At 34.8% G+C, this 20,537-nt stretch overlaps 1 protein-coding gene across 2 annotated transcripts; it reads left to right on the forward strand.

Moving 5' to 3' along the window:
• Positions 1-3: 3 nt before the first annotated feature.
• Positions 4-10,008, forward strand: LOC105231123 (protein MON2 homolog). 2 transcript variants are annotated; one of them, XM_049446732.1, is made up of 22 exons: positions 4-330; positions 692-823; positions 971-1,396; positions 1,452-1,577; positions 1,637-1,837; positions 1,914-2,148; positions 2,214-2,355; positions 2,418-2,544; positions 2,625-2,931; positions 2,995-3,296; positions 3,374-3,568; positions 3,631-4,019; positions 4,084-4,246; positions 4,307-4,732; positions 4,789-5,010; positions 5,175-5,329; positions 5,398-5,560; positions 7,150-7,434; positions 7,508-7,692; positions 7,799-8,272; positions 9,251-9,333; positions 9,394-10,008. In XM_049446732.1, exons 1-22 carry the CDS (start codon positions 208-210, stop codon positions 9,597-9,599), a joined length of 5,067 nt encoding a protein of 1,688 aa, XP_049302689.1. In that variant the 5' UTR covers positions 4-207; the 3' UTR covers positions 9,600-10,008. The 2 variants fall into 2 exon arrangements, with proteins under 2 accessions (XP_049302689.1, XP_049302690.1); XM_049446733.1 differs by having other exon boundaries at positions 2,625-2,928.
• The last annotated feature ends 10,529 nt before the right edge of the window (positions 10,009-20,537 follow it).

Consider the following 20,537-nt stretch of genomic DNA (forward strand, 5'->3'; position numbering starts at 1 on the left):
CTGTCAAATTGGACAAAAACAACACAACCATACAAACAGAAAAAGATACGTATCTGGCAAATTTCGTGGGTTTTCAGTTGGACGAAAAGTGTATTTGGAATTTTATACATAAAACAAAACAATTTAATTGTAATGCTGAGTGTAAAAAGCAACAGAAAAGAACTATTATTTTATCTGTGAACTGTTAAAACATAAAAAGACGTGAAAATGTCATTCGTACGCACCTCGACGGGTGGTAATGAGTCGGTGCATAAATTTGTTGAGGCCTTGCGGGCAGACTTTAAAACACTTTCCCTGGAAACTAAAAAGAAGTATCCACTAATAAAGGAGGTTAGATAATAAACATAACACGTTTTCATTAAATTAATTAAGCAAAAGATTCATACAAGGGCACAGTGTTATCCGAAATTTGATGTTGTGTCACAACTGGGTGCGGCGTGCGTAGGGGGTGGTGTTTGCCCATTGGAGTTATGTGTATATGCATACATATCAACGCTGTCATTGTTTTTTCGTTCACATCAATTACTGGCTTTTTTCAAATATCTATATACATACATATATTGAGTACTGGTATATAATTAGTAAATAAAAAAGGATGATTTTACATACAATAGAATATTATGTTTAGGTCTTGGGTGCTTTTTCATTGAAAACTAATTCACATTCACATTTTTCATTTTTATCAAATCAGTCATGCGAAGAGGCTATTTCCAAACTGAGTGCAGCAAGTAATAATCAACAAACTTCTGTCTACTACACGGTAAACCAAATTCTGTATCCGCTTGTGCAAGGATGCGAAACCAAAGACCTTAAAATTATTAAGGTGAGTCATTTGCCATTTCCCTTAACGGTTACATATAAATATATGCACGTAAATATCTATATGCTTGCCGCGGTTATTGCCTACTATCTTATCAATACCTGCTTTAAATGTGATTACCTTTGCTAACATTAAAGTTGTATATTACAGTATTGTCTGGGCATGATGCAACGGCTTATCACCCAGCAGGTGGTTGATCAAAAGGGTGCACGCTACATAACCGATGCATTATGGATGCTTATGGAAAATAACATAGAAGAGGTTAAGGTCTTGCAAACTGTCACGCTCTTGCTAACTACCAACACGGTGGTGCATGGCGAAACATTAGCCAAATCGCTAGTACTATGTTTTCGACTACATTACACCAAAAATTCCACCATTGTTAACACAGCAGGTGCTACTATACGTCAACTTGTTTCGTTAGTTTTTGAACGTGTATACTTGGAAAAAAACTCTATGGCATCTCTACAAGGAATAAATCAAAATGCAAATAAAGAAACGTTGGACACTGATAACAGCACAGGAGCTAGTGCTGAAATGCAGACCTTTGCAGCGGATGCATTTTTCCTATTTCAAGTAAGTGTTTTTAAAATTTTTAACTATTGCATTATTTAACGAAAAAATATTTTAGGATCTCGTGCAGCTAGTAAATGCCGATCAACCGTACTGGCTTATCGGTATGACTGAAATGACACGCACTTTTGGCTTAGAATTACTCGAGGCAGTATTAACTAATTTCAGCGCAGTTTTTCATGAGGTAAATGTTCTGGCAATAAACTAATACAATCTATATTCAAAGATGTGATTTACTTTTAGAATAACGACTTTCGTTTGCTACTGAAAGAACGTGTTTGTGCATTAGTAATTAAACTATTCTCACCAAATGTAAAGCATCGCCAGCTACCGACGCCCAATAACGGCAATACAGCAGTCCCTAACGATAAACCATATTTTCCCATCAGCATGCGTTTATTGCGTTTAGTGGCAATACTCATACAGAAGTACCACACGATATTGGTAGGTTAAGAATTTTTTATAATTAATTTTTTTTTGCATATAATATTTAATGTAAACCTTCAATTTCGCTTTGTAGGTTACGGAATGTGAAATTTTCCTTTCCTTGATAATTAAATTTCTCGATCCTGACAAACCGCACTGGCAACGCGCCTTGGCTTTGGAAGTCATACACAAACTGGCCACAAAACCAAATTTAATCGCTTTCTTTTGTAAATCCTATGATTTGAAAAATCATGCCACAAATATTTTACACGACATGATCACAGCGTTGGGCACGTTCGTGCGATATTCATTAATAAATGCGGCAGCTTGTAAGTATGCTATATAGTATTTAAAAAAATTCTAGACAGTTTAATTTATTTTTCGCTTTTCTTAGTGCAAAATGGCCAGCTGCCTGCTGCTAATCAAAATAATCCGACAACTGCGCATAACGCTGGTAATCAATGTGGCTTCATGTTTCGTGGCGTTTACTTATCACTAGTCACCAATTTTGCACCTGGCGTGGCAAAAGCCGTCTAGTAATTTATAAATATTTACTGCAACTAATTCATCATAACCTAATTTTGCTTTTCTTTTATAGTTTGGAGATGTTGGATAAGTTGGAGGCACCCAACATACCGGACAGTTATGGCGTTTCTGTAGCTTACGCCATACTTTTGGATGTAACCAGCTCCATTGGCTGCGTCATACAACGAACACCTGAACTGGTTTGTTGTGCACACGGAAACCGCAATATTTTATTGATTTCAAAACACACTGCTTTTATTTTCCCATTTCATGTATGCAGCAACAAGCGATCCACAATGCCGATATTATCACAGAAGAGGAGCACAAGCCGCTGTGCATACAATTGATCAACTCCAGTTGGAATGGCTTACTCTCCGCATTCGTGCCACTAATAGATGCCTCAATTGACGAAGGCACAACGGATAACATACTAAAGGCAATGCAGAGTTACGCTGCACTCTGTGGTCTGCTGGACCTGCTTGGCCCCCGTGACGCGTTCATAATATCCATGTGCCGTGCCTCTTTCCCACCGCATTATGCCGCGGCAATATTTGCCAACAATGCGCACATGGATGCCGATTTGCGTGGTAGTACAGAGCTTAGCACACATTTCGCTATGATTGAAAATTTAACTCCTTTCTTATTCGTAGGTCATGCGCGCAGCAATAGCCAAGATTTGAACAACCAGTTCATGAACACTTGCAATGAGGGAGAATTTCGGCAACAAATCGTAGCTGTGGGCACGCCATTGCCCAGCGCATCGTTGCCGCACAGCATAATGCAAGCGCCGGTCATGTTGACCAATAAAAATCTGCAGTGCATGCGTGCCATTTTGTGCTTGGCGCGCAATAACGGCAGCATACTCGGCACATCTTGGCATATAGTGTTGCAGACGCTACAACACCTGGTGTGGATTTTGGGCTTGAAGCCCTCCACAGGCGGCAGTTTGCAAGTGAGTGCAAGTTCGAGTGATTTTTAGGACTTTCAATGATGAACAACATGCTTGTATGTTTTTTTTTTACAATTTAGGCATTCCCAAAGCCAGCCGTTGAAGCAAATGTGGGCATACAAACGGCTGTTATGGCCGACTTGCCAGTGCTGTCACAAATGCTGAGTCAGCTCTTCGAATCCAGTCAGTGTTTGAACGATATAGCGTTGCATCACCTGATCGATGCATTATGCAAGCTCTCGCATGAAGCTATGGAGCTCGCTTATGCCAATAGGGTAAGCAAATATTTATTTACATTTATATTATATAAACCAAACCAATTATTTGCCATTACCAGGAGCCCTCCTTATTTGCCGTCGCTAAACTACTCGAAACTGGCCTGGTGAATATGCCGCGCATTGAGGTGCTTTGGCGTCCACTTACCAATCACTTGTTGGAGGTTTGCCAACATCGTCACATACGCATGCGCGAATGGGGTGTGGAAGCCATTACATATTTGGTTAAGTCCGCGCTACAGTTTAAACATACCGTACCGCTAAAGGAAAACATGGAGCTGCAGACGATGTTACTAAGTCCACTGTCGGAGCTCTCGACCGTCATGCATGCAGATGTGCGCCAGCGACAGCTTGACTGTGTGCTGCAGATACTGAATGGCGCAGGCGAAATATTGTCCTTCGGCTGGCCGGCAATAATCGAAATTATTGGCGCAGTGAATGAGCATCACGGGTGCGTGTGTTAATCTTAAAAGCAAAAATATTTAATTTTTCCAATGACTGCTTCGTAATTTCAGCGAGCCATTGATACGCACCGCATTCCAGTGTCTGCAGTTGGTGATCACCGACTTTTTAACGGTTATGCCTTGGCGTTGCCTGCCACTGTGCATACGAACTGCCGCCAAGTTTGGTTCACAGACACAGGAGTTGAATATTTCGCTCACAGCGATTGGTTTGATGGTGGGTTCATTGCAAATTTTGTCCAATACTCAAACAATTAATATTTTATTTTGTTTACAGTGGAATATTTCCGATTTCTTCAATCAAAATCAAGACAAACTAATGTCGAGCCAAGTGGAGGAGGTGGCCATACTGCCTGATTTTCCAGGCACGGTGAAAATGCCGCAATTCGATAAGCTCTGGATGTGTTTGTATGCCAAATTGGGTGATTTGTGCGTTGACTTGCGTCCAGCGGTACGCAAATCAGCTGGACAAACGCTCTTCTCAACCATTTCGGCGCACGGCAGCCTACTGAATCCGCCCACATGGCAAGCATTGGTTTGGCAAGTTTTATTCCCACTGTTGGATAATGTGCGTGCGCTCTCCAGTTCGGCCAGTAATGAGAAAGTGGATGCCAGCGGCAATATACTGATACACCACTCGCGTAACACCGCCCAAAAGCAGTGGGCGGAGACACAAGTGCTCACGCTGTCCGGCGTGTGCAGGGTATGTATAGCGTTTTAAGCATCTGTAACAAATTCTAAGCCACCTATTTATTTCAGGTTTTCAACACCAAGCGCGAGCTATTGCAAATGTTGGGCGACTTCGATCGTGCTTGGTCGCTAGTTTTGGAATTCATCCAAAATGCTGCATTGAGCAAAAATGGCGAAGTGTCCTTGGCCGCGCTCAAGTCGCTACAAGAAATTATGTACCATAATGCGGATAAAGCCGCGTCTCTCACGGACGAGGAGACCACACGCGTTAAAGACGATGAAATTTGGACGGTGAGTGTTGTTGTAGGAAAAATATACCTGCGGTAATTTCGTGGCATGGTGCTGAGTTGACCGGTTAAAAATCCGGTTCTGTTCCGATTATTTACACACGACTGTTGTGTGAATTGTTGTTGTGTGAGTTTATTTTCATATTTCTTTTCTACTTTTTCGATAAGATTGCTTGGAATATTTGGCTAAATATCGGCATTGAGAGCACAAAGATCACAACGAAAAACAACGACACCCAGGAGGAATTCTACGTGCCCAGCCAGGCATTTTTAACCGCATTGATACAAATTTTCCCGGCAATTTTCCAACACATACACCAAAGGTGCGTTCAACATAGCTATTTTTACTTATACTAAGTATAAATTTTATGTTTAATATATCTGCTTGCAGGTTTACTTTGGAGGACTTTGAAAAATTCTGCATTGTGCTGACGAATGCGGTTTGTATACCCGTACAAACTGACGCCGTCCCATATATAATGTCCTCAGTGTCCGACTCGCTACTCACGCCATTGCACGACGGCATTCTCGACTGCATGGATCTCATACAAAAGGTTTGTTCGCTCGCACTTGAATATACTCTTCTCTTCTTCCCAAGAGTACAGTGAAAGCTCTATTAAACGGACGCTCATTGGCCGGTCCCAACATCTTTTAAGGACAGTCTATTAAACGGACAACTATATTAACCGAACAGAAGGCTGATCCGCTAGTGTCCGCTCATGGGAGATTTCACCGTATTTAAAAATATTTTATGTATAATTTTTTTAAATTTTTTATTTTTTTAAATTTTGTACTTTTTTTAATTTTGTATTTTTGTTTTAATTTGTTTTTTTTTATTTGCTTTTTTTATTTTTATCGTTCTTTTTTAATTTTTATTCATTTTTTTTTTAATTTCATATATTTTTATGTATATACATGTGTATGTTTTTATTATGATGTATTATATTTTTTTAATATTTTATGTTTATTTTAAATATGTGTTTTCTTTTAATTTTATGACTTTGTTTTTTAATTTTGTATTTAATTTTTAATTTTCTATCTTTTATATTTTTTTTTTAATATTGAATTTTTTTAATTTAAATTTTTCTTTAATTTCGAATTTATTTTAATTTCGTTTTTTGTTTCCAATTTTGTAGAATTTTGCTGTAACTTTTTTTTGGTAAAATTGTGTTATTTTATAATTCTTTTTTTTTTAATTTATTTTTTTTTTAACTTTTTTTTTAATTTTTTTTTTAATATTTTTTTTTTAGTTTTTTTTAAATATTTTTTTTTAATTTTTCTTAAATATTTGTTTTTTAATATTTTATTTTTTTTTGTAAAATGTTTTGTTTTATTATTTTGTATTTTTTAATGGTACATATTCTTTATTTTTTTAAATTTATATTTTAAACTCATAAAGTTTTTTTGTATTTTTTTTTAATTTTGTGTTTTATTATTAATTTGGTACTTTTTCATATTTTTTTCAGTTTATATTATTGTTAATTATTTTTTTTTAATTTCAAATTTAATTTCTTTTATAAAATTTATTTTTTCTTTTTATTTCAAATTTAATTCATTTGTTTCGAATTTATTTTAATTTAATTTTTTTTAACTTCATATTATTTTTTTTAGTTTTTTAATTTTGTTTTAATTTTTTTTTTTTTGGTGAAATGTTCTTTAATTATTTTTTTTTTTTACTTTTGTTTTTTGTAAATGGTTTTGTTCTACTATTTTGTATTTTTATATCTTTTTCAATTTTACACATTTTTTAATTGTACATATTCTTTATTTTTTTCATTTCATATTCATGTATTTTTTTAAATTTTGGTTTTTATTTTTAATTTGCTATTTTTTCATTTTGTATTGTGTTTAATTTGAATTTTTTCAGTTTATATTATTTTTAATTAATTTTTTTTTTCAAATTTATTTTTTTTTTTATAAAATGATTTTGTTTTTTATTAATTTTTTCTTTTATTTTTATATATTTTTCAATTATACACATTTTTTGTAAATTTTTCAAATTTTCTTTTAATTTTGTGTTTTTTTTTTAATTTTTTTATGTTTTTATTTTTGTGTATTTGTTTTTTTTTTATATTTATTATATTTTGTAAATTTCTAATATTTAATTTTCTTTCAATTTCATATTTATTTTAATTTTATGCAGGAGGCAACTAAAGAGGGCTCCAACTTGAAGCATATGATTCCTGTTATATTCCGCCAATTACTGGTGTTCAGTAAGTTTGCCTGTGCGCCGCCTGCATACACAGGCGTCGAGCATAAGTACGCTAAGACAGCGAATCATTATACAAACAATGCTTCCGTGGAAATGGTCAGCATGAATTTCATACCGTTTGGCGAGAAGTCCATTAGTATATGCGTGAAATTGTATCAAAGTACGGCTACGGAGGAGTGCGTCATGCATGAGAACATTCTACATGAAATTATCAAGGTGAGCACTAACGTGACCCACGGTCATTAATTTTATATATGTATATGTATATGGAAATTTCCACTCCACACAGGCACTGCGCACTCCGCTCGCCATGAAGTACAAGTGTCTTTCGTCCAGCACATGGAAGTTGGCCATCTCGAGTTTGATTACCGTCCTACATACCGGCCTGAAGGTGGCACGCGCCAAACCCAACTATTTCACCGGCATGTGGGATGACTTGGCCGACACATTTGATAAATTTCTCTTTCCTGCAAGGTGAGTAAGCGCGTACACACACATACACACACATTTTCTCCTTTCGCCTCGTTATTAATCGTCGTTGTCAATTGAAAATTAATTAATTAACTTTTGCTTTGCGTAGCGTTTGTACGATTGAAGATCGTGGCCTGGAGGAAATTGTGCTGGACGAGACAATTGATTGTCAGGTCATCGAACTGTTGCGTGACGAAGTGCTGCCGCACGCGCACGAAATGCCGCATCAATTCATAATGCAAATTGTTGTGCTACTCAACAAAGGCTCCATACATTCCGCATCTGACTCGAATATTTGTTATGAATCTGATTGGAAATTACGTGAAATCTTCGCCAAGACCTGCTTTGAAACGCTCTTGCAATTCTCGTTGCTGGACGACACTTGCAACAACAATCGCAACAGCTTAACGGCGGCATCGGCAACGGTGGCGGGTATTAACGCAACATTGAATTCGAATGTGCTTGGTGGTGGCAAGGATTTTGCCGGTCGCTTAGCGGTTACTGCTTTGTTACATCGATTCCAGGAGGTCTTGAAGCGTTTCAACGACGACGAACGACAGAGTGGCAAATGCCCCCTGCCAAGGTATGTAGTTTGCGATGAATATCAATATTTGGTGGTTTTGTGTGAATCCTTGTGATAATGTAAATATCATCGAACAAGTATTAGAAAGTTAAATGAGAAAAAAATGTCAAACGTAACCTTCAGCGATGCATTTCTTATAGCACGAAATCATATGTTGTTGTTATTGTAGTAACAACCCGTTCCCACGACAGTCGGGTCCACATAACCGGAACGGTGACTAATTTTAGATCGATATCTCAAAAACTGTCTAGTCCCTCAGTCCCGGTACCCTGATCATTTATAGACAAGGTGCGTTCCAAAGTAAACGGGACTTAAAAAAAAAAATCGGAACGAATGGTTTTTTCGGCAAAATCAATTTATTTCATTCAAAGTAGTCTTCTTCTGCTTCAATACAGCTTTTTGCAAGGTCCAAAAACATGTCGAACGAGTGTTTTAGTGCGTTGACCGGTATGGCCGCCAGTATGCCGGTTCAAGCCTTTTGAATGGCCTCTACGTCTGCATAACGCTTCCCTTTCATAGGCAAATACCTTTTTCCGAAAAGGAAGGAGTCGCACTGTGCCATATCATGTGAATACGGGGAGTGGTTAATGGTGAATTCACACACATTTTCGATTTGGCTCTTTGTTTGAAGCTCATTTTCGCACCGATAACACAAATATACTGACACTTAAAACCCAATAACTTTACTTCCAATGAAATGAAATGTCATGAAATTCTTACTGGACAAACGATAAAGATAGCAGATTCTAACGCACAAGTCGACATATAGATGCCGCCACCAGGGGGTACTAGATTAGTCCAAGTCCGTTTTACTTGCATCTTATATATATACATATATAACCCTATATCTATCTCGCTTAGTTCTAGGTGATACATACAACTATTATACTCTATAGTAACAGGTTGAAAGAGTATAAAAAATATATATTGTTATTGTAATTTTTACTTATAATGTTATATATGCGTAATCTCTTTCAGATTCCGCCTTTCGGAAATTTCCTTCGTGCTAAAGGCAATCGCCACATTAGTCGTCTCTATGAAAAAAGCACCACCATCGAAAGGTAAGCTAATCGTGTAATACAAATTTCGTTTATTTTATTTTTCTTTACTTCAATACTTAGTAAATAAGCCGGCGTGGGACCAGCTTATCGGTCTATATCCGTATCTCGTTGACTGTACCACGACGACATCGCCAGAGGTGTCGCGCTCGTTGCGTGAAGCGTTGCTGCAGTACACAGACCTACTGCAACCACCCAAGTGTCTAAATACCGAAACTGCAAACAATGCGAAACTACAAAATGCCACGCAATCAAATGGACAAGAATAAATGTGTAACGAAATACAGAGAATTACTTATATATACAATACATACACACACGTACACAGCCGACGTTTAGAGCCGTCAATTAAATGACGTTTATGGGACTTTTACAATAACATTTGCAAGCGTATAAAAACATAAAAGTTTGATATTTATTTTGGGCATGTTTAGATAAGCCAATTTACCTACACACACATACAAGTATACCAAGTACACATACTTATTTAACCAGCTGTAACTAATTAGGTATACGCCGGCACACGCAATTGTGCGCTTACATTCGCGTCTATTTTTAGTCGTATTTGTAAGTATGTTGCGTATGTGCCGTCAAAATTTAGCGCATAAAACGAAAATTCAAAATTTCTCTGCTTAAATAAAATGGCAACTTTGCACTGCAACGGTGCATACATATTAATTATTTGTGCCTCGGCAAGCATTTTTTATGTTTAATGTTTGTTTAACGTTTTTTAGTTATTCAACTTTTGTTGGAGTGTAATTTTTTATGAAATCCAAATTGGTTTTAATACACTTTGTATATTATTATTACTATTATTATTATTATTATTATTATTATTACTATTAACACGTATTATATAATAGCATAGCAGTTTTAGTGCATTAAAATGCAAGACGCAAGTTATTACCTATGAAATATTTACTATACAAACTAATTATATTTAGAGATCTTTGTAGTGAACGTTTTTAATAAGATGAAATCGATAAACAAAAAAATATTGATAATATAGTATACACAATTTCTTGTCCTACTGTACTTTCAGCCATTGATAAAGTAATAAAACACAAAGTATTAGGCAAAGAAAAGCAAAAAAAAAATAAAATTGGTTCTCACTTAACCGTTTCAGTATTGTTGTTTATATAAATTTTATAAAGAGAAAATATTTAAACGGACGGATGGACGTACAGGCAGACAGTCAACCGGATTTCAACTTTTCTCGTCATCCTGATCATTTATTATAACCATATATATATCTCGATTAGTTTCAGGTGTTATATACAACCGTTAGGTGAACAAAACTATTATATATATCTGGACTAGGCAACACTAAGTGTTGCCAGGTGCAATCTGACATTTCCATTGGAAAGTTTGACATTTTTTAGCATAACATCACTCAGAACGTTTTGTCATTTAATCGTGAATTGTTTTATTTACAGGGAATTAAAAATTTCATCACGGCCAAAAAATGGAATTAACTCGTGAACATTTTCGTGCGATCATTTTTCACAACTTTCGACGTGGATTATCACGACAAGAATGCATCGATGAACTAAAATCTATGAGCTATGAAGCACCATCCTACAGCACTGTGAAAAACTGGTACAACGAATTCAATCGTGGCCGACGCTCGCTCAAAGACGAATTCCGTGAAGGTCGTCCAAAAACAGCCGTTGTGCCAGAAAACATCGATGCCGTACTTGAACTGATAATGCAAGACCGTCATGTAACATACCTTGAGATAGAGGCATGCCTATGAATTTCTCCCACCAGCATACATTCGATATTGCATGAACACCTGGCCGTAAAAAAGGTTTGTTCTCGTTGGATCCCGCACAGTTTGACAATCGCTCAAAAAAAGGCTCGTGTGGATTGGTGTAAAGAAATGCTGAAAAAATACGATCGCGGTGCTTCAAAAGACGTTTATAAGATCGTCACAGGTGACGAATCATGGATCTATGCGTATGAGCCCGAAACAAAACAGCAATCGACCGTGTGGGTCTTCCAAGACGAGCCAAATCCAACGAAAAAAAACTATTTTCGTTGATAAATATGCCTATTTTCATTATTAGGCCAGAAATATATGTATATAGCAACCCTCGTAGTAACAGAATGTGAGAGTATAAAAAAGATTTTCAAGCATACGGATAACTTTACACTTCATATATTGGTCACGTTGTGGAGTTACCTTAATGGAACTTATAGAGAAATTTTTGACAGCATAATATATCTCGAACACACAGTGAAAATTTCATTTTTTCCGGCTTTGTCAAAGAGACTTGGTGTTCTGCAACAATTTTTTGCACCTTTTTTTCTCCAAGAATTCACTACAATCATCCTCCCTGGCAACTGCTTGCTCGCTACGACCGTAAGAATACAAGTAATAAGTAACTACATGCCTTCTGTTGTCAACTTATGCAAACTTAAAAAAAAAATAGCGAGCATATAACGTAACGCAGTGATGACGTCAGCGTGGACGTCATTAAGTTCTGGAAATTTGAAAACATCTAATTTGATTTGAATTTGTCATGCCCAATCGTTGTTATCATTATACTTGGATTGTTTGCGCTCAAGGGTCAGCTAGCTGTAGCAGCTATGCATACATACCTATACATAAATATATGTATATTTATTATATAAACATACCTATGTACATATTTATATGTGTAGATAAAGCGTGTGCGCACATACGCAAAATTTGATTTCAGCATAATTTGCTCATATGCGAATAAAATGTTGTCATGAGCACTTTAAACACGTTTTCTTTGCCTTCAAGGTGTTCTTAATGCGACATTTCAAACGAATAAATATTTGATAACGTGAGTGATAAGAATGCTTTAAGTTCTTATTTGAGTTTGGACAAACCGAAGATAGGAATTTTAGTTTCCGAACAGCTGCTGAATTCCTTGAAATCTATTTGAGCGACGAATAATTTGCTTCAAGTGAAATGTAAAAAAACAAACAAGAAATAAGAAACAAGTAAGGAAGGGCTAAGTTCGGGTGCAACCTAATATTATATATGTACAACCATTAGGTGAACAAAACTGTAATACTCTGTAGCAACAAGTTGCAAGAGTATTCAAAGAGTGAAAGAGTGTGTCTGATACTATTTTTCGATTCGAATCGATTGACCGGAGTTATATGGTAGGAAAAATAGGTATTTTTTTCCTTCTGTAAGTGAACTTAGGATCCTACTTCGGAATATACATATCTTTAAGATACTATATAGAGGGTAAAATATGAAGAATAAAAATTTTAAGAGCAGCAAACGGGCATTAAAGGCAGCGGAGAGCGAGCTGAGGAGAGCTTCTCTTGAAAATTTAGACATAAATATTTATGGCATCTAAACCCATCACATCTGGACTGCCTAATTGTCAAAAATAATTATTAAACGTAAAACTAATCGTTTATGGACAAAATGTTCGAATTTTATAGTTTTGGACTCGGAATAAATAGAGAAATGCCTGGAAATCCTCCCACACCCCATTTCAACACCTTCACTTAAAAGAAAGAGTAATTTTGACGATTTTCTACCCAAAAACCGACGATTCGGAACACAATTTTAATTTTCTAAATTTCTGGGCAAACTCAAATTAAAAATTTCTTTAATAAAAATATGCCCCAAGCGAAACTGCAAATTTCTGCATTTTTAGTAGTTATAACTATTTTTGTGTTCGGCGGCTGCTTGCTACATGCTCCTGGTCGCCTGGTAGAAATCTGAGATTTTGGTATCAAATTGAATGCAATTTTTCAGCAGCGGCGGTTGCACCAAAAATTTGCGTGGTGGGTATAGCATATGCAAAGGGACGAAATTGGGAACGCGGATACGGGGCATACTCACGGAAAATTTAGACATAAATATTTATGGCATCTAAACCCATCACATCTGGACCGCCTAATTGTCAAAAATAATTATTAAACGTAAAACTAATCGTTTATGGACAAAATGTTCGAATTTTATAGTTTTGGACTCAGAATAAATAGAGAAATGCCTGGAAATCCTCCCACACCCCATTTCAACACCTTCACTTAAAAGAAAGAGTAATTTTGACGATTTTCTACCCAAAAACCGACGATTCGGAACACAATTTTAATTTTCTAAATTTCTGGGCAAACTCAAATTAAAAATTTCTTTAATAAAAATATGCCCCAAGCGAAACTGCAAATTTCTGCATTTTTAGTAGTTATAACTATTTTTGTGTTCGGCGGCTGCTTGCTACATGCTCCTGGTCGCCTGGTAGAAATCTGAGATTTTGGTATCAAATTGAATGCAATTTTTCAGCAGCGGCGGTTGCACCAAAAATTTGCGTGGTGGGTATAGCATATGCAAAGGGACGAAATTGGGAACGCGGATACGGGGCATACTCACGGACCGGAAACAGGAACAAGTCACCGAACGGAAATGGAATAACGGTACTAAACTTTCGGTTCGAAACTAAAATCGGAAGCCATAAACCGGAAACGGATATATTTGGCCGGAAGTGGAATAACGCTACAATACTTCCGGCAGAAAATCTAAACAGGAGGACACAAAACGGGCAAAAATTTTACTGCCGCTTCAAAATTTCCGGATCGGAAATGAAATTATGGTTCTTTACTTCCGGTCCGAGATCCGTTTCCGGTTTATGACTTCCGGTTTGGTTTCGAACCGAAAGTTTAGTACCGTTATTCCATTTCCGGTCGAGCGCCTGTTTCCCATTTCCGGGCATTGTAAATGACGGCATCCGCGTTCCCAAATTTGCCCCTTTGCGTATGCTACCCAACAGGCAAATTTGCAGTGCATCCGCTGCCGCTGCAGAAAAATACATTCAATTTGGTGCCAAAATTTCAGATTTCTACCAGGCGACCAGGAGAATGTAGCAAGGAGCCGCCGAATACAAAAATGCTTTTAACTCCTAAACTACTGATCGTAGAGAAAATATAAAAATGCAGAAATTTGCAGAATCGCATGGGGCATATTTTTATTAAAGAAATTTTTCATTTGAGTTTGCCCAGAAATTTAGAAAAACAAAAACGTGTTCCAAATTGCCAGTTTTTGAGGAGAAAATCGTCAAATTATTCTTTCTCCTAAGTGAGGGTGTTTAAAAGGGGTTGAGGAAGGAGTATAAATATTCAGTTGTACCCGATCTTATCCCTTACTTATTTGTTTTTCCTCTAGTTTTGATTATTTTAACTTTAGTTTCCATTGGTTTCATCCTACTAAGATCTCCGTAACTATTTGCCGGATCAACTTCAAATTTTCTCAGTATATTCTAAAAATATGAAAATACGTTTTTTTGAATACACAGTGGATTGTTTTACTTATATACGTATAATTTATGGTATTTTATCTTCGCTGGTCTAAAATACGTCTTTGTCATGCAGCTCCAAGGCATCTTGCTGTCAATAATAATAAAATACTTAACCTGCTCAGGGCGTCATGTGCTTCAGAAAAAACGCACTTGTAGTAATCTAAATAAAATTTTTTATTTATTAATTTTTTTTTATCATTAATAATAAGTATAATAACATTTTTGTTGTTTGTTTTTTTATTTTATTTTTCAGTATTTTTATATGTATATATGCGATTTTTGTTTTTGTTTTACTTATTTTGTTTATATTTATATTAATTAGAATTAGGCAATCAAGTTTTCAGTAATATTTTTTTTTTGTTTTGTTGTATGTTTTTTTTTTGCTCTATGCATTTTTAAATTAATTACTTAACTCCTTTTTATTTATTATATATAATATATATATATATATATATATACAACGTATATATATAGATATATATTAGTTTATCATTAATTAATACTACGTTTTCTTTAATTAATGCAACGAGTTTGTGTTTGTGTTTGTCTTATAACTCCTGTTTTTGGTTTTGTTTTTTCTTTTTGGTTTTTTTTTACTCATTAATGTTACTAGTTTTAGGTTTGCGGTCCGTTAAACGCCGTTGGTATATTTTAACTGCAGTACTCGAGAAAAACGTTGCTGTTGCAAAAACAAAAAAACAATTTCACTTAACGGTCTTATTGTTCGTACATGCGGTAATTTTGCAGAGTTGTTGTTGTGGTATGTTTTTGTTTGACTTTTTTGTTGCTTTAACAAACTGTCAGGAATATACACATGTGTTTCGTGTCTCAATATTTTATGCGAATTCACCAATTTTCATATACACATGTATGTATACATATATGTGTATATGAAGTGTGTTTGAATGTATGTGTATGGGTGTGTTTGTGTGTGTTTTGTTACATATTGACTGCATTTGTTCAAACTGTTTGTGTTTGAAAACTCTGCGCACAACTGTGTGGTGCTTATTGTAACCGTTGTTGTTGTTGTTGTTGTTGTTAAAATGTCGTCTTTCGTCACATTGCCCGATACGGTAGTCTTGTTTTCTGCATGTAAATTTTACACAATTTTCAGTTATTCGCACATCAGGCATTTAATACTAGTTAAAGTCGTTCTAACTTATTTGTGGGGCCTTTGGGGTTTATTTTTTTAATTACATACTTAATTCACAGTTTTTTGTTTTTGGTTTTTGTTTTTTGTGTGTTGCTAAACTTACACCGTACATTGCAATTCATTTCAGCTGCATTTGCAATTTCGATTTCGTTTTCAATTAGTTTAAATCTGCTAATTTATTAGACTATTAACGTTTAGTTTTAGTTTTTTTGCTTTTGTTTTTATTTTTTATTTTATTTTTGTTTTTTATTTTTTATTTTATTTTAATGTTTTTATTTTGGTTTTTGAAAACTGTGTTGGGTGTTGGGTGGCGTGTGTGCTCTAGGGAAAGGTATAAATCATCGCTTACAATCAGCAGTTATTGTGACACTTCTTCTTTATGTTTATCTTGTGGACCTATTTAATTATGGAACTCTCTTAAGTATAATACATTTCAATTTATGATTATTTTTTAATGATTTTTATTTTATTTTCCACCACTTTTTATTGCATTTCATTTAGACTAAACGCTTTGGGTTTTGGTTTTGCTTTTGCTTTACTCAGTTTTTGTGTTGAATTTTTGTGTAAATAACATTTTACATAAGTTTTTTGTTTTTGTTAAATTTATAATGTAATCTCCTATAGGAAATAGTTTTATGTCTTTGCAATGATGGGATGTTGTTATTTTCAAATTTATTTTCAATAGGTGTAATGGTTGCAAGAGGTTGATGGAAATTCATGAGCAGGTGTATGAATGTATATAAGTCTTTATATATATATATGTATGTGTGTATATATGTGTATGTATGTATTTTTGTATGTGTTTGAATGTAAATGTGAACATGTGTGTGTGTGTATTTGTATGTGAGTATATGTTGGTATAGTTGTTTGTGTTGCTGGTGTATGTGTGGCCATGATCACACTTAACAGTAATTAATTTGCGGTAAAAATTTAACAATACATGGATCATCTCCACTTGCATATCGTTATATGTTTGTATGCATCTATGTATATAATAGTATGTATGTATGTATGTATATAATAGTATGTACATATGTATATATGTGTTTGCTAGTAGCAGCGTGTGTCTGTCTGTCGGTGCGAACTTTACAATCATATTTACTTAGTAAGAGTACAATAGTTTAATGCTATCCAAGTGTAGATCATAATTATAATAATACATAATAAAGTAGTTACGCTTCAACAATACAAATATAGTTTTTTGTTTTTCTTTTTAGTGTTTTTTTCTTAAATTTTTCTCTCAAAAGTTCGGAAAAAACTAAAGCTGACAATTGGTGCTTCAAACATAATTATCTATGTATGTAATTAGGTAGTTAGTTAGGATTACACATACATGTATATTTATATACGTATGTATGTATGTATATATATAGTGTGTGTGGGGTATATTTTACAGTAAAGTTGCACTTTGTTTGTTAGTATAAAGTATGTAGGTATGTTAGTATTTTATCTAAAATCTAGAGGTGGTTTCATTACCAAAAAGCGGCAACTAAATGTGTTTAGATTTTTTGTTTAGATTTTAGGTTCTCTCCCGGCTAAGTCGTATCTTAAAGTTTGCATTTTGCATGCTGCTCTTTGATTAATTTCTTCTTTTGTTCTAATTTGTATTTTATATTATTTTCTCATTAGTTAGTTAAGTTCAATAAGTATATTGTTGTTGTATTAGTTTAATGAACACATCTCTGGTTCAAAAATGTTGCGTTCCTTTTAAGTGGCTGGTGTGTGTGTGTGTGTTGTGGCACTTGATTTTTGGGCGTCAATAAGAAAACGAAAAAAAATGAAATTCTCAGAAAGTTAAAATAGCTATTAGCTATGCTAGACTAGAATAGCTCTAATATCTTTTTATCTTTGTATAGGTAGTAGTGTTCGACGGTGAATGGCTTGTAAACTCCTAACTGAAACGAAAAATTTTGCAGACCATTTTTGTAGAGTAATAAATTTTTTTAAACAAAATTATACAAAAAAAAATATATATATTTTTAAATAAGTTATAAAATTCCAATGAAAAGAAAAAATTGTCTTAAAATAGTCCGTTAATAACTTTCAAACGGTTAGATTTACGAAAAAGTTGTAAGGGACCATTTTGTAGGTCATTCAATTTCCTACAAAATCTATGAAACAAGTTATTTTTTCAAGTAGTTGGAAGGAAGCGAGATTTGAATTTTTCATACTGATATTAAGAATTTCTAGCTGATAATCTGTACTGCGGAGGACCTTCCTGTTACAATTAAGAGTTCATATTTGGAGAGACTTTCTTTGCGCTGTATATGAACCTATCTTTCAGGGTACCAAACGAAAAAAATTTACATATTTTTTGCTCCCTTAAAATATATACATAACTCTGCACAACTCCTGCAATCCTTTTTTTATGGTATGTATCGAAACTATTAGTACTCGTACTAATATTATTGGACATGGAACTTTTGCGGTTCGATTTGAACATTTACTCCTTCGTTTAGGTAATACTGAGCCTCTCTTACGCAATTTTAACTTTAGTAAGTGTGTATGTAATCTACGAAGCAGAGCTTGAAATCTAATTAACATATATGATGGTTTATCTATGTCCAAAAAATAAAGTGACATTTGAATTTAAACTGTCAGTCAAATTTCATGTCAAAATATTCATTAGTGTTTGAGATACGTGTCGTTTTGTGAACAGCTAAAAGTGAGTATTTCATTTTTTGCGATGTCGAAGTTTGTTGAGCAAAGAATTTGCATATAATTTGTTTACGGAATCAATTTTCTGCTGCGAGTACGTTGAGGATGGTGCAGAAAGTCTTTGGTTATGAGGCTATGTCTATGAAAATGTTTACAAGTGGTATTGTGAGTTCCAAGCCGGCCGTGAACGTGTCGAAGACGAAGAGCGTCCAGGGCGACCATCAACCTCAACCGACGAAGCTCACGTTCAACAAATCAAAGATTTGGTGTTGAAAAACCGTCGATTAACAAATAGAGACCTTGCTGATGAAGTTGGCATATCGAAAGGCTCAGCCAATACCATTTTGAAGGATGTTTTGGGCCTCAAGCGCGTCAAATCTCGACTGGTACCGAAAACATTGAATTTTTTGGAAAAAAGGCGTCGCGTTGATGTGTGTAAAACGATGCTTTCCGACCACCAGGGTGTCATGAAATGCATTATAACTGGCGATAAGAATTGGATCTATGCTTACGACCCCGAAACACCCGATCAATCGAGTGAATATCGTGCCAAAAGAGAGCCGAGACCAAAAAAATCGCGCCAAAGTCGCTCAAAAATTAAGGTCATGTTGACTGTTTTCTTCGATTATCGTGGTGTTGTGCATTATGAATTCCTTCGAACCGGTCAAACAGTCAACAAGGAATATTATTTGAACGTTATGCGTCGTTTGCGTAACGCTATCCGCCTAAAAAGGCCGGAATTGTGGAAAGATAATTCTTGGTTTTTACACCACGATAATGCACCATCCCATACTGCCCTCATATTTCGTGATTATTTCGCCAAAAACTGCGACTTCTAGCTATTCACCAAGCTCAAAGGATCGCTCCGGGGACACCGTTTTTATACGATAGAGGAGATTCAAGCCGCAGCGAAGACGGAACTGAAAGCCATCCCGGAAAGTGACTACAACCAGTGTTTCGAAGATTGGAAAATCCGTTGGCATAAGTGCCTTGCATCGGGAGGGGATTACTTTGAAGAGGAAAATTAGTTAATTTTTAGCAAGTTGATTTGAAGAATATTAAGCAAAAGAGAAGTAAAAAGTCGTCCAGAAAAATTCTTAACCGCACAGCGTTTGAGAAGATTTTTAATCAGTATGTACATTTTTCATATTTTTTTTATATATGCATATTGTATATAACTATATACTTATCTTATATAAGCATATGACGCCATAAATAAGAAAATGAAATCATTGTGTTACCAATCGATTTTGAAATACTTCTTTAGTATACGTAATTGCAGTACTGACGTAAGTATCTCGTATCGCAGAAGTGGCTTGATAAGTTATTTAAAGTGTTAATATACACAAAGTATTAATATAGACACTTTGATAATACGCACTCGGATGTGTGTAAGAGAATATGAAACTAATTTCAAGCAGCAAAATTAACTAATTATTTATATTTTGTATATGATTAATAATTGCCTGTTGTCACATGGCTTTTCAATTAGATTGGCAAAAGAATATTACTCAAAAAGGGAGCAAAAAGTAGGTATCTCGTTTCTATACTAAAGATGAATGTGATTAGAACATATTGCAAATAAAATAAAAAAAGTTTAAGACGATAATCACCTGTGTTTTGAAGATCTTCAGTAAATTGCCTTGAAAAAAAATTAAAAATCCACTTTCAAAAATCAAATTTTTTGTTACTCAATAATTATATTTCTTCGAGGGGGTATTCTAGTCTAGAATTTGAAAACATCTAAATTTTGAAAATCTTTTAAGGCAATATTTTTGAATTGAAATCTAATTTTTTCACATTTTTAAATTTAGATTTTTTTTCATAATTCGTTTCTTTATATATCCAAAAATATCTTCCTAAAGGGATTTTTCGAAATTCGGATTATTTCCGAAATTATAGTCGCTGTAGTGTTTTGGAACTTTAGCGAATGACGAATTTTCGAAGTTTCGAAAACTCTCAAAAACCATAAACACACAAAAATCAAGTGCACAAACTCGCCGCCCATAGAGTTTTTAGCACCTCCAAAACGTCCAGCTTTCATTACCATCATTATTTAATTTCATTTATGGATGTATGTGTGTATGTATGTATTGCGTGCAAGTAAC

This window comes from Bactrocera dorsalis, chromosome 1 (genome assembly GCF_023373825.1).
Source record: "Bactrocera dorsalis isolate Fly_Bdor chromosome 1, ASM2337382v1, whole genome shotgun sequence".
In the NCBI taxonomy this organism is placed as follows: domain Eukaryota; kingdom Metazoa; phylum Arthropoda; class Insecta; order Diptera; family Tephritidae; genus Bactrocera; species Bactrocera dorsalis.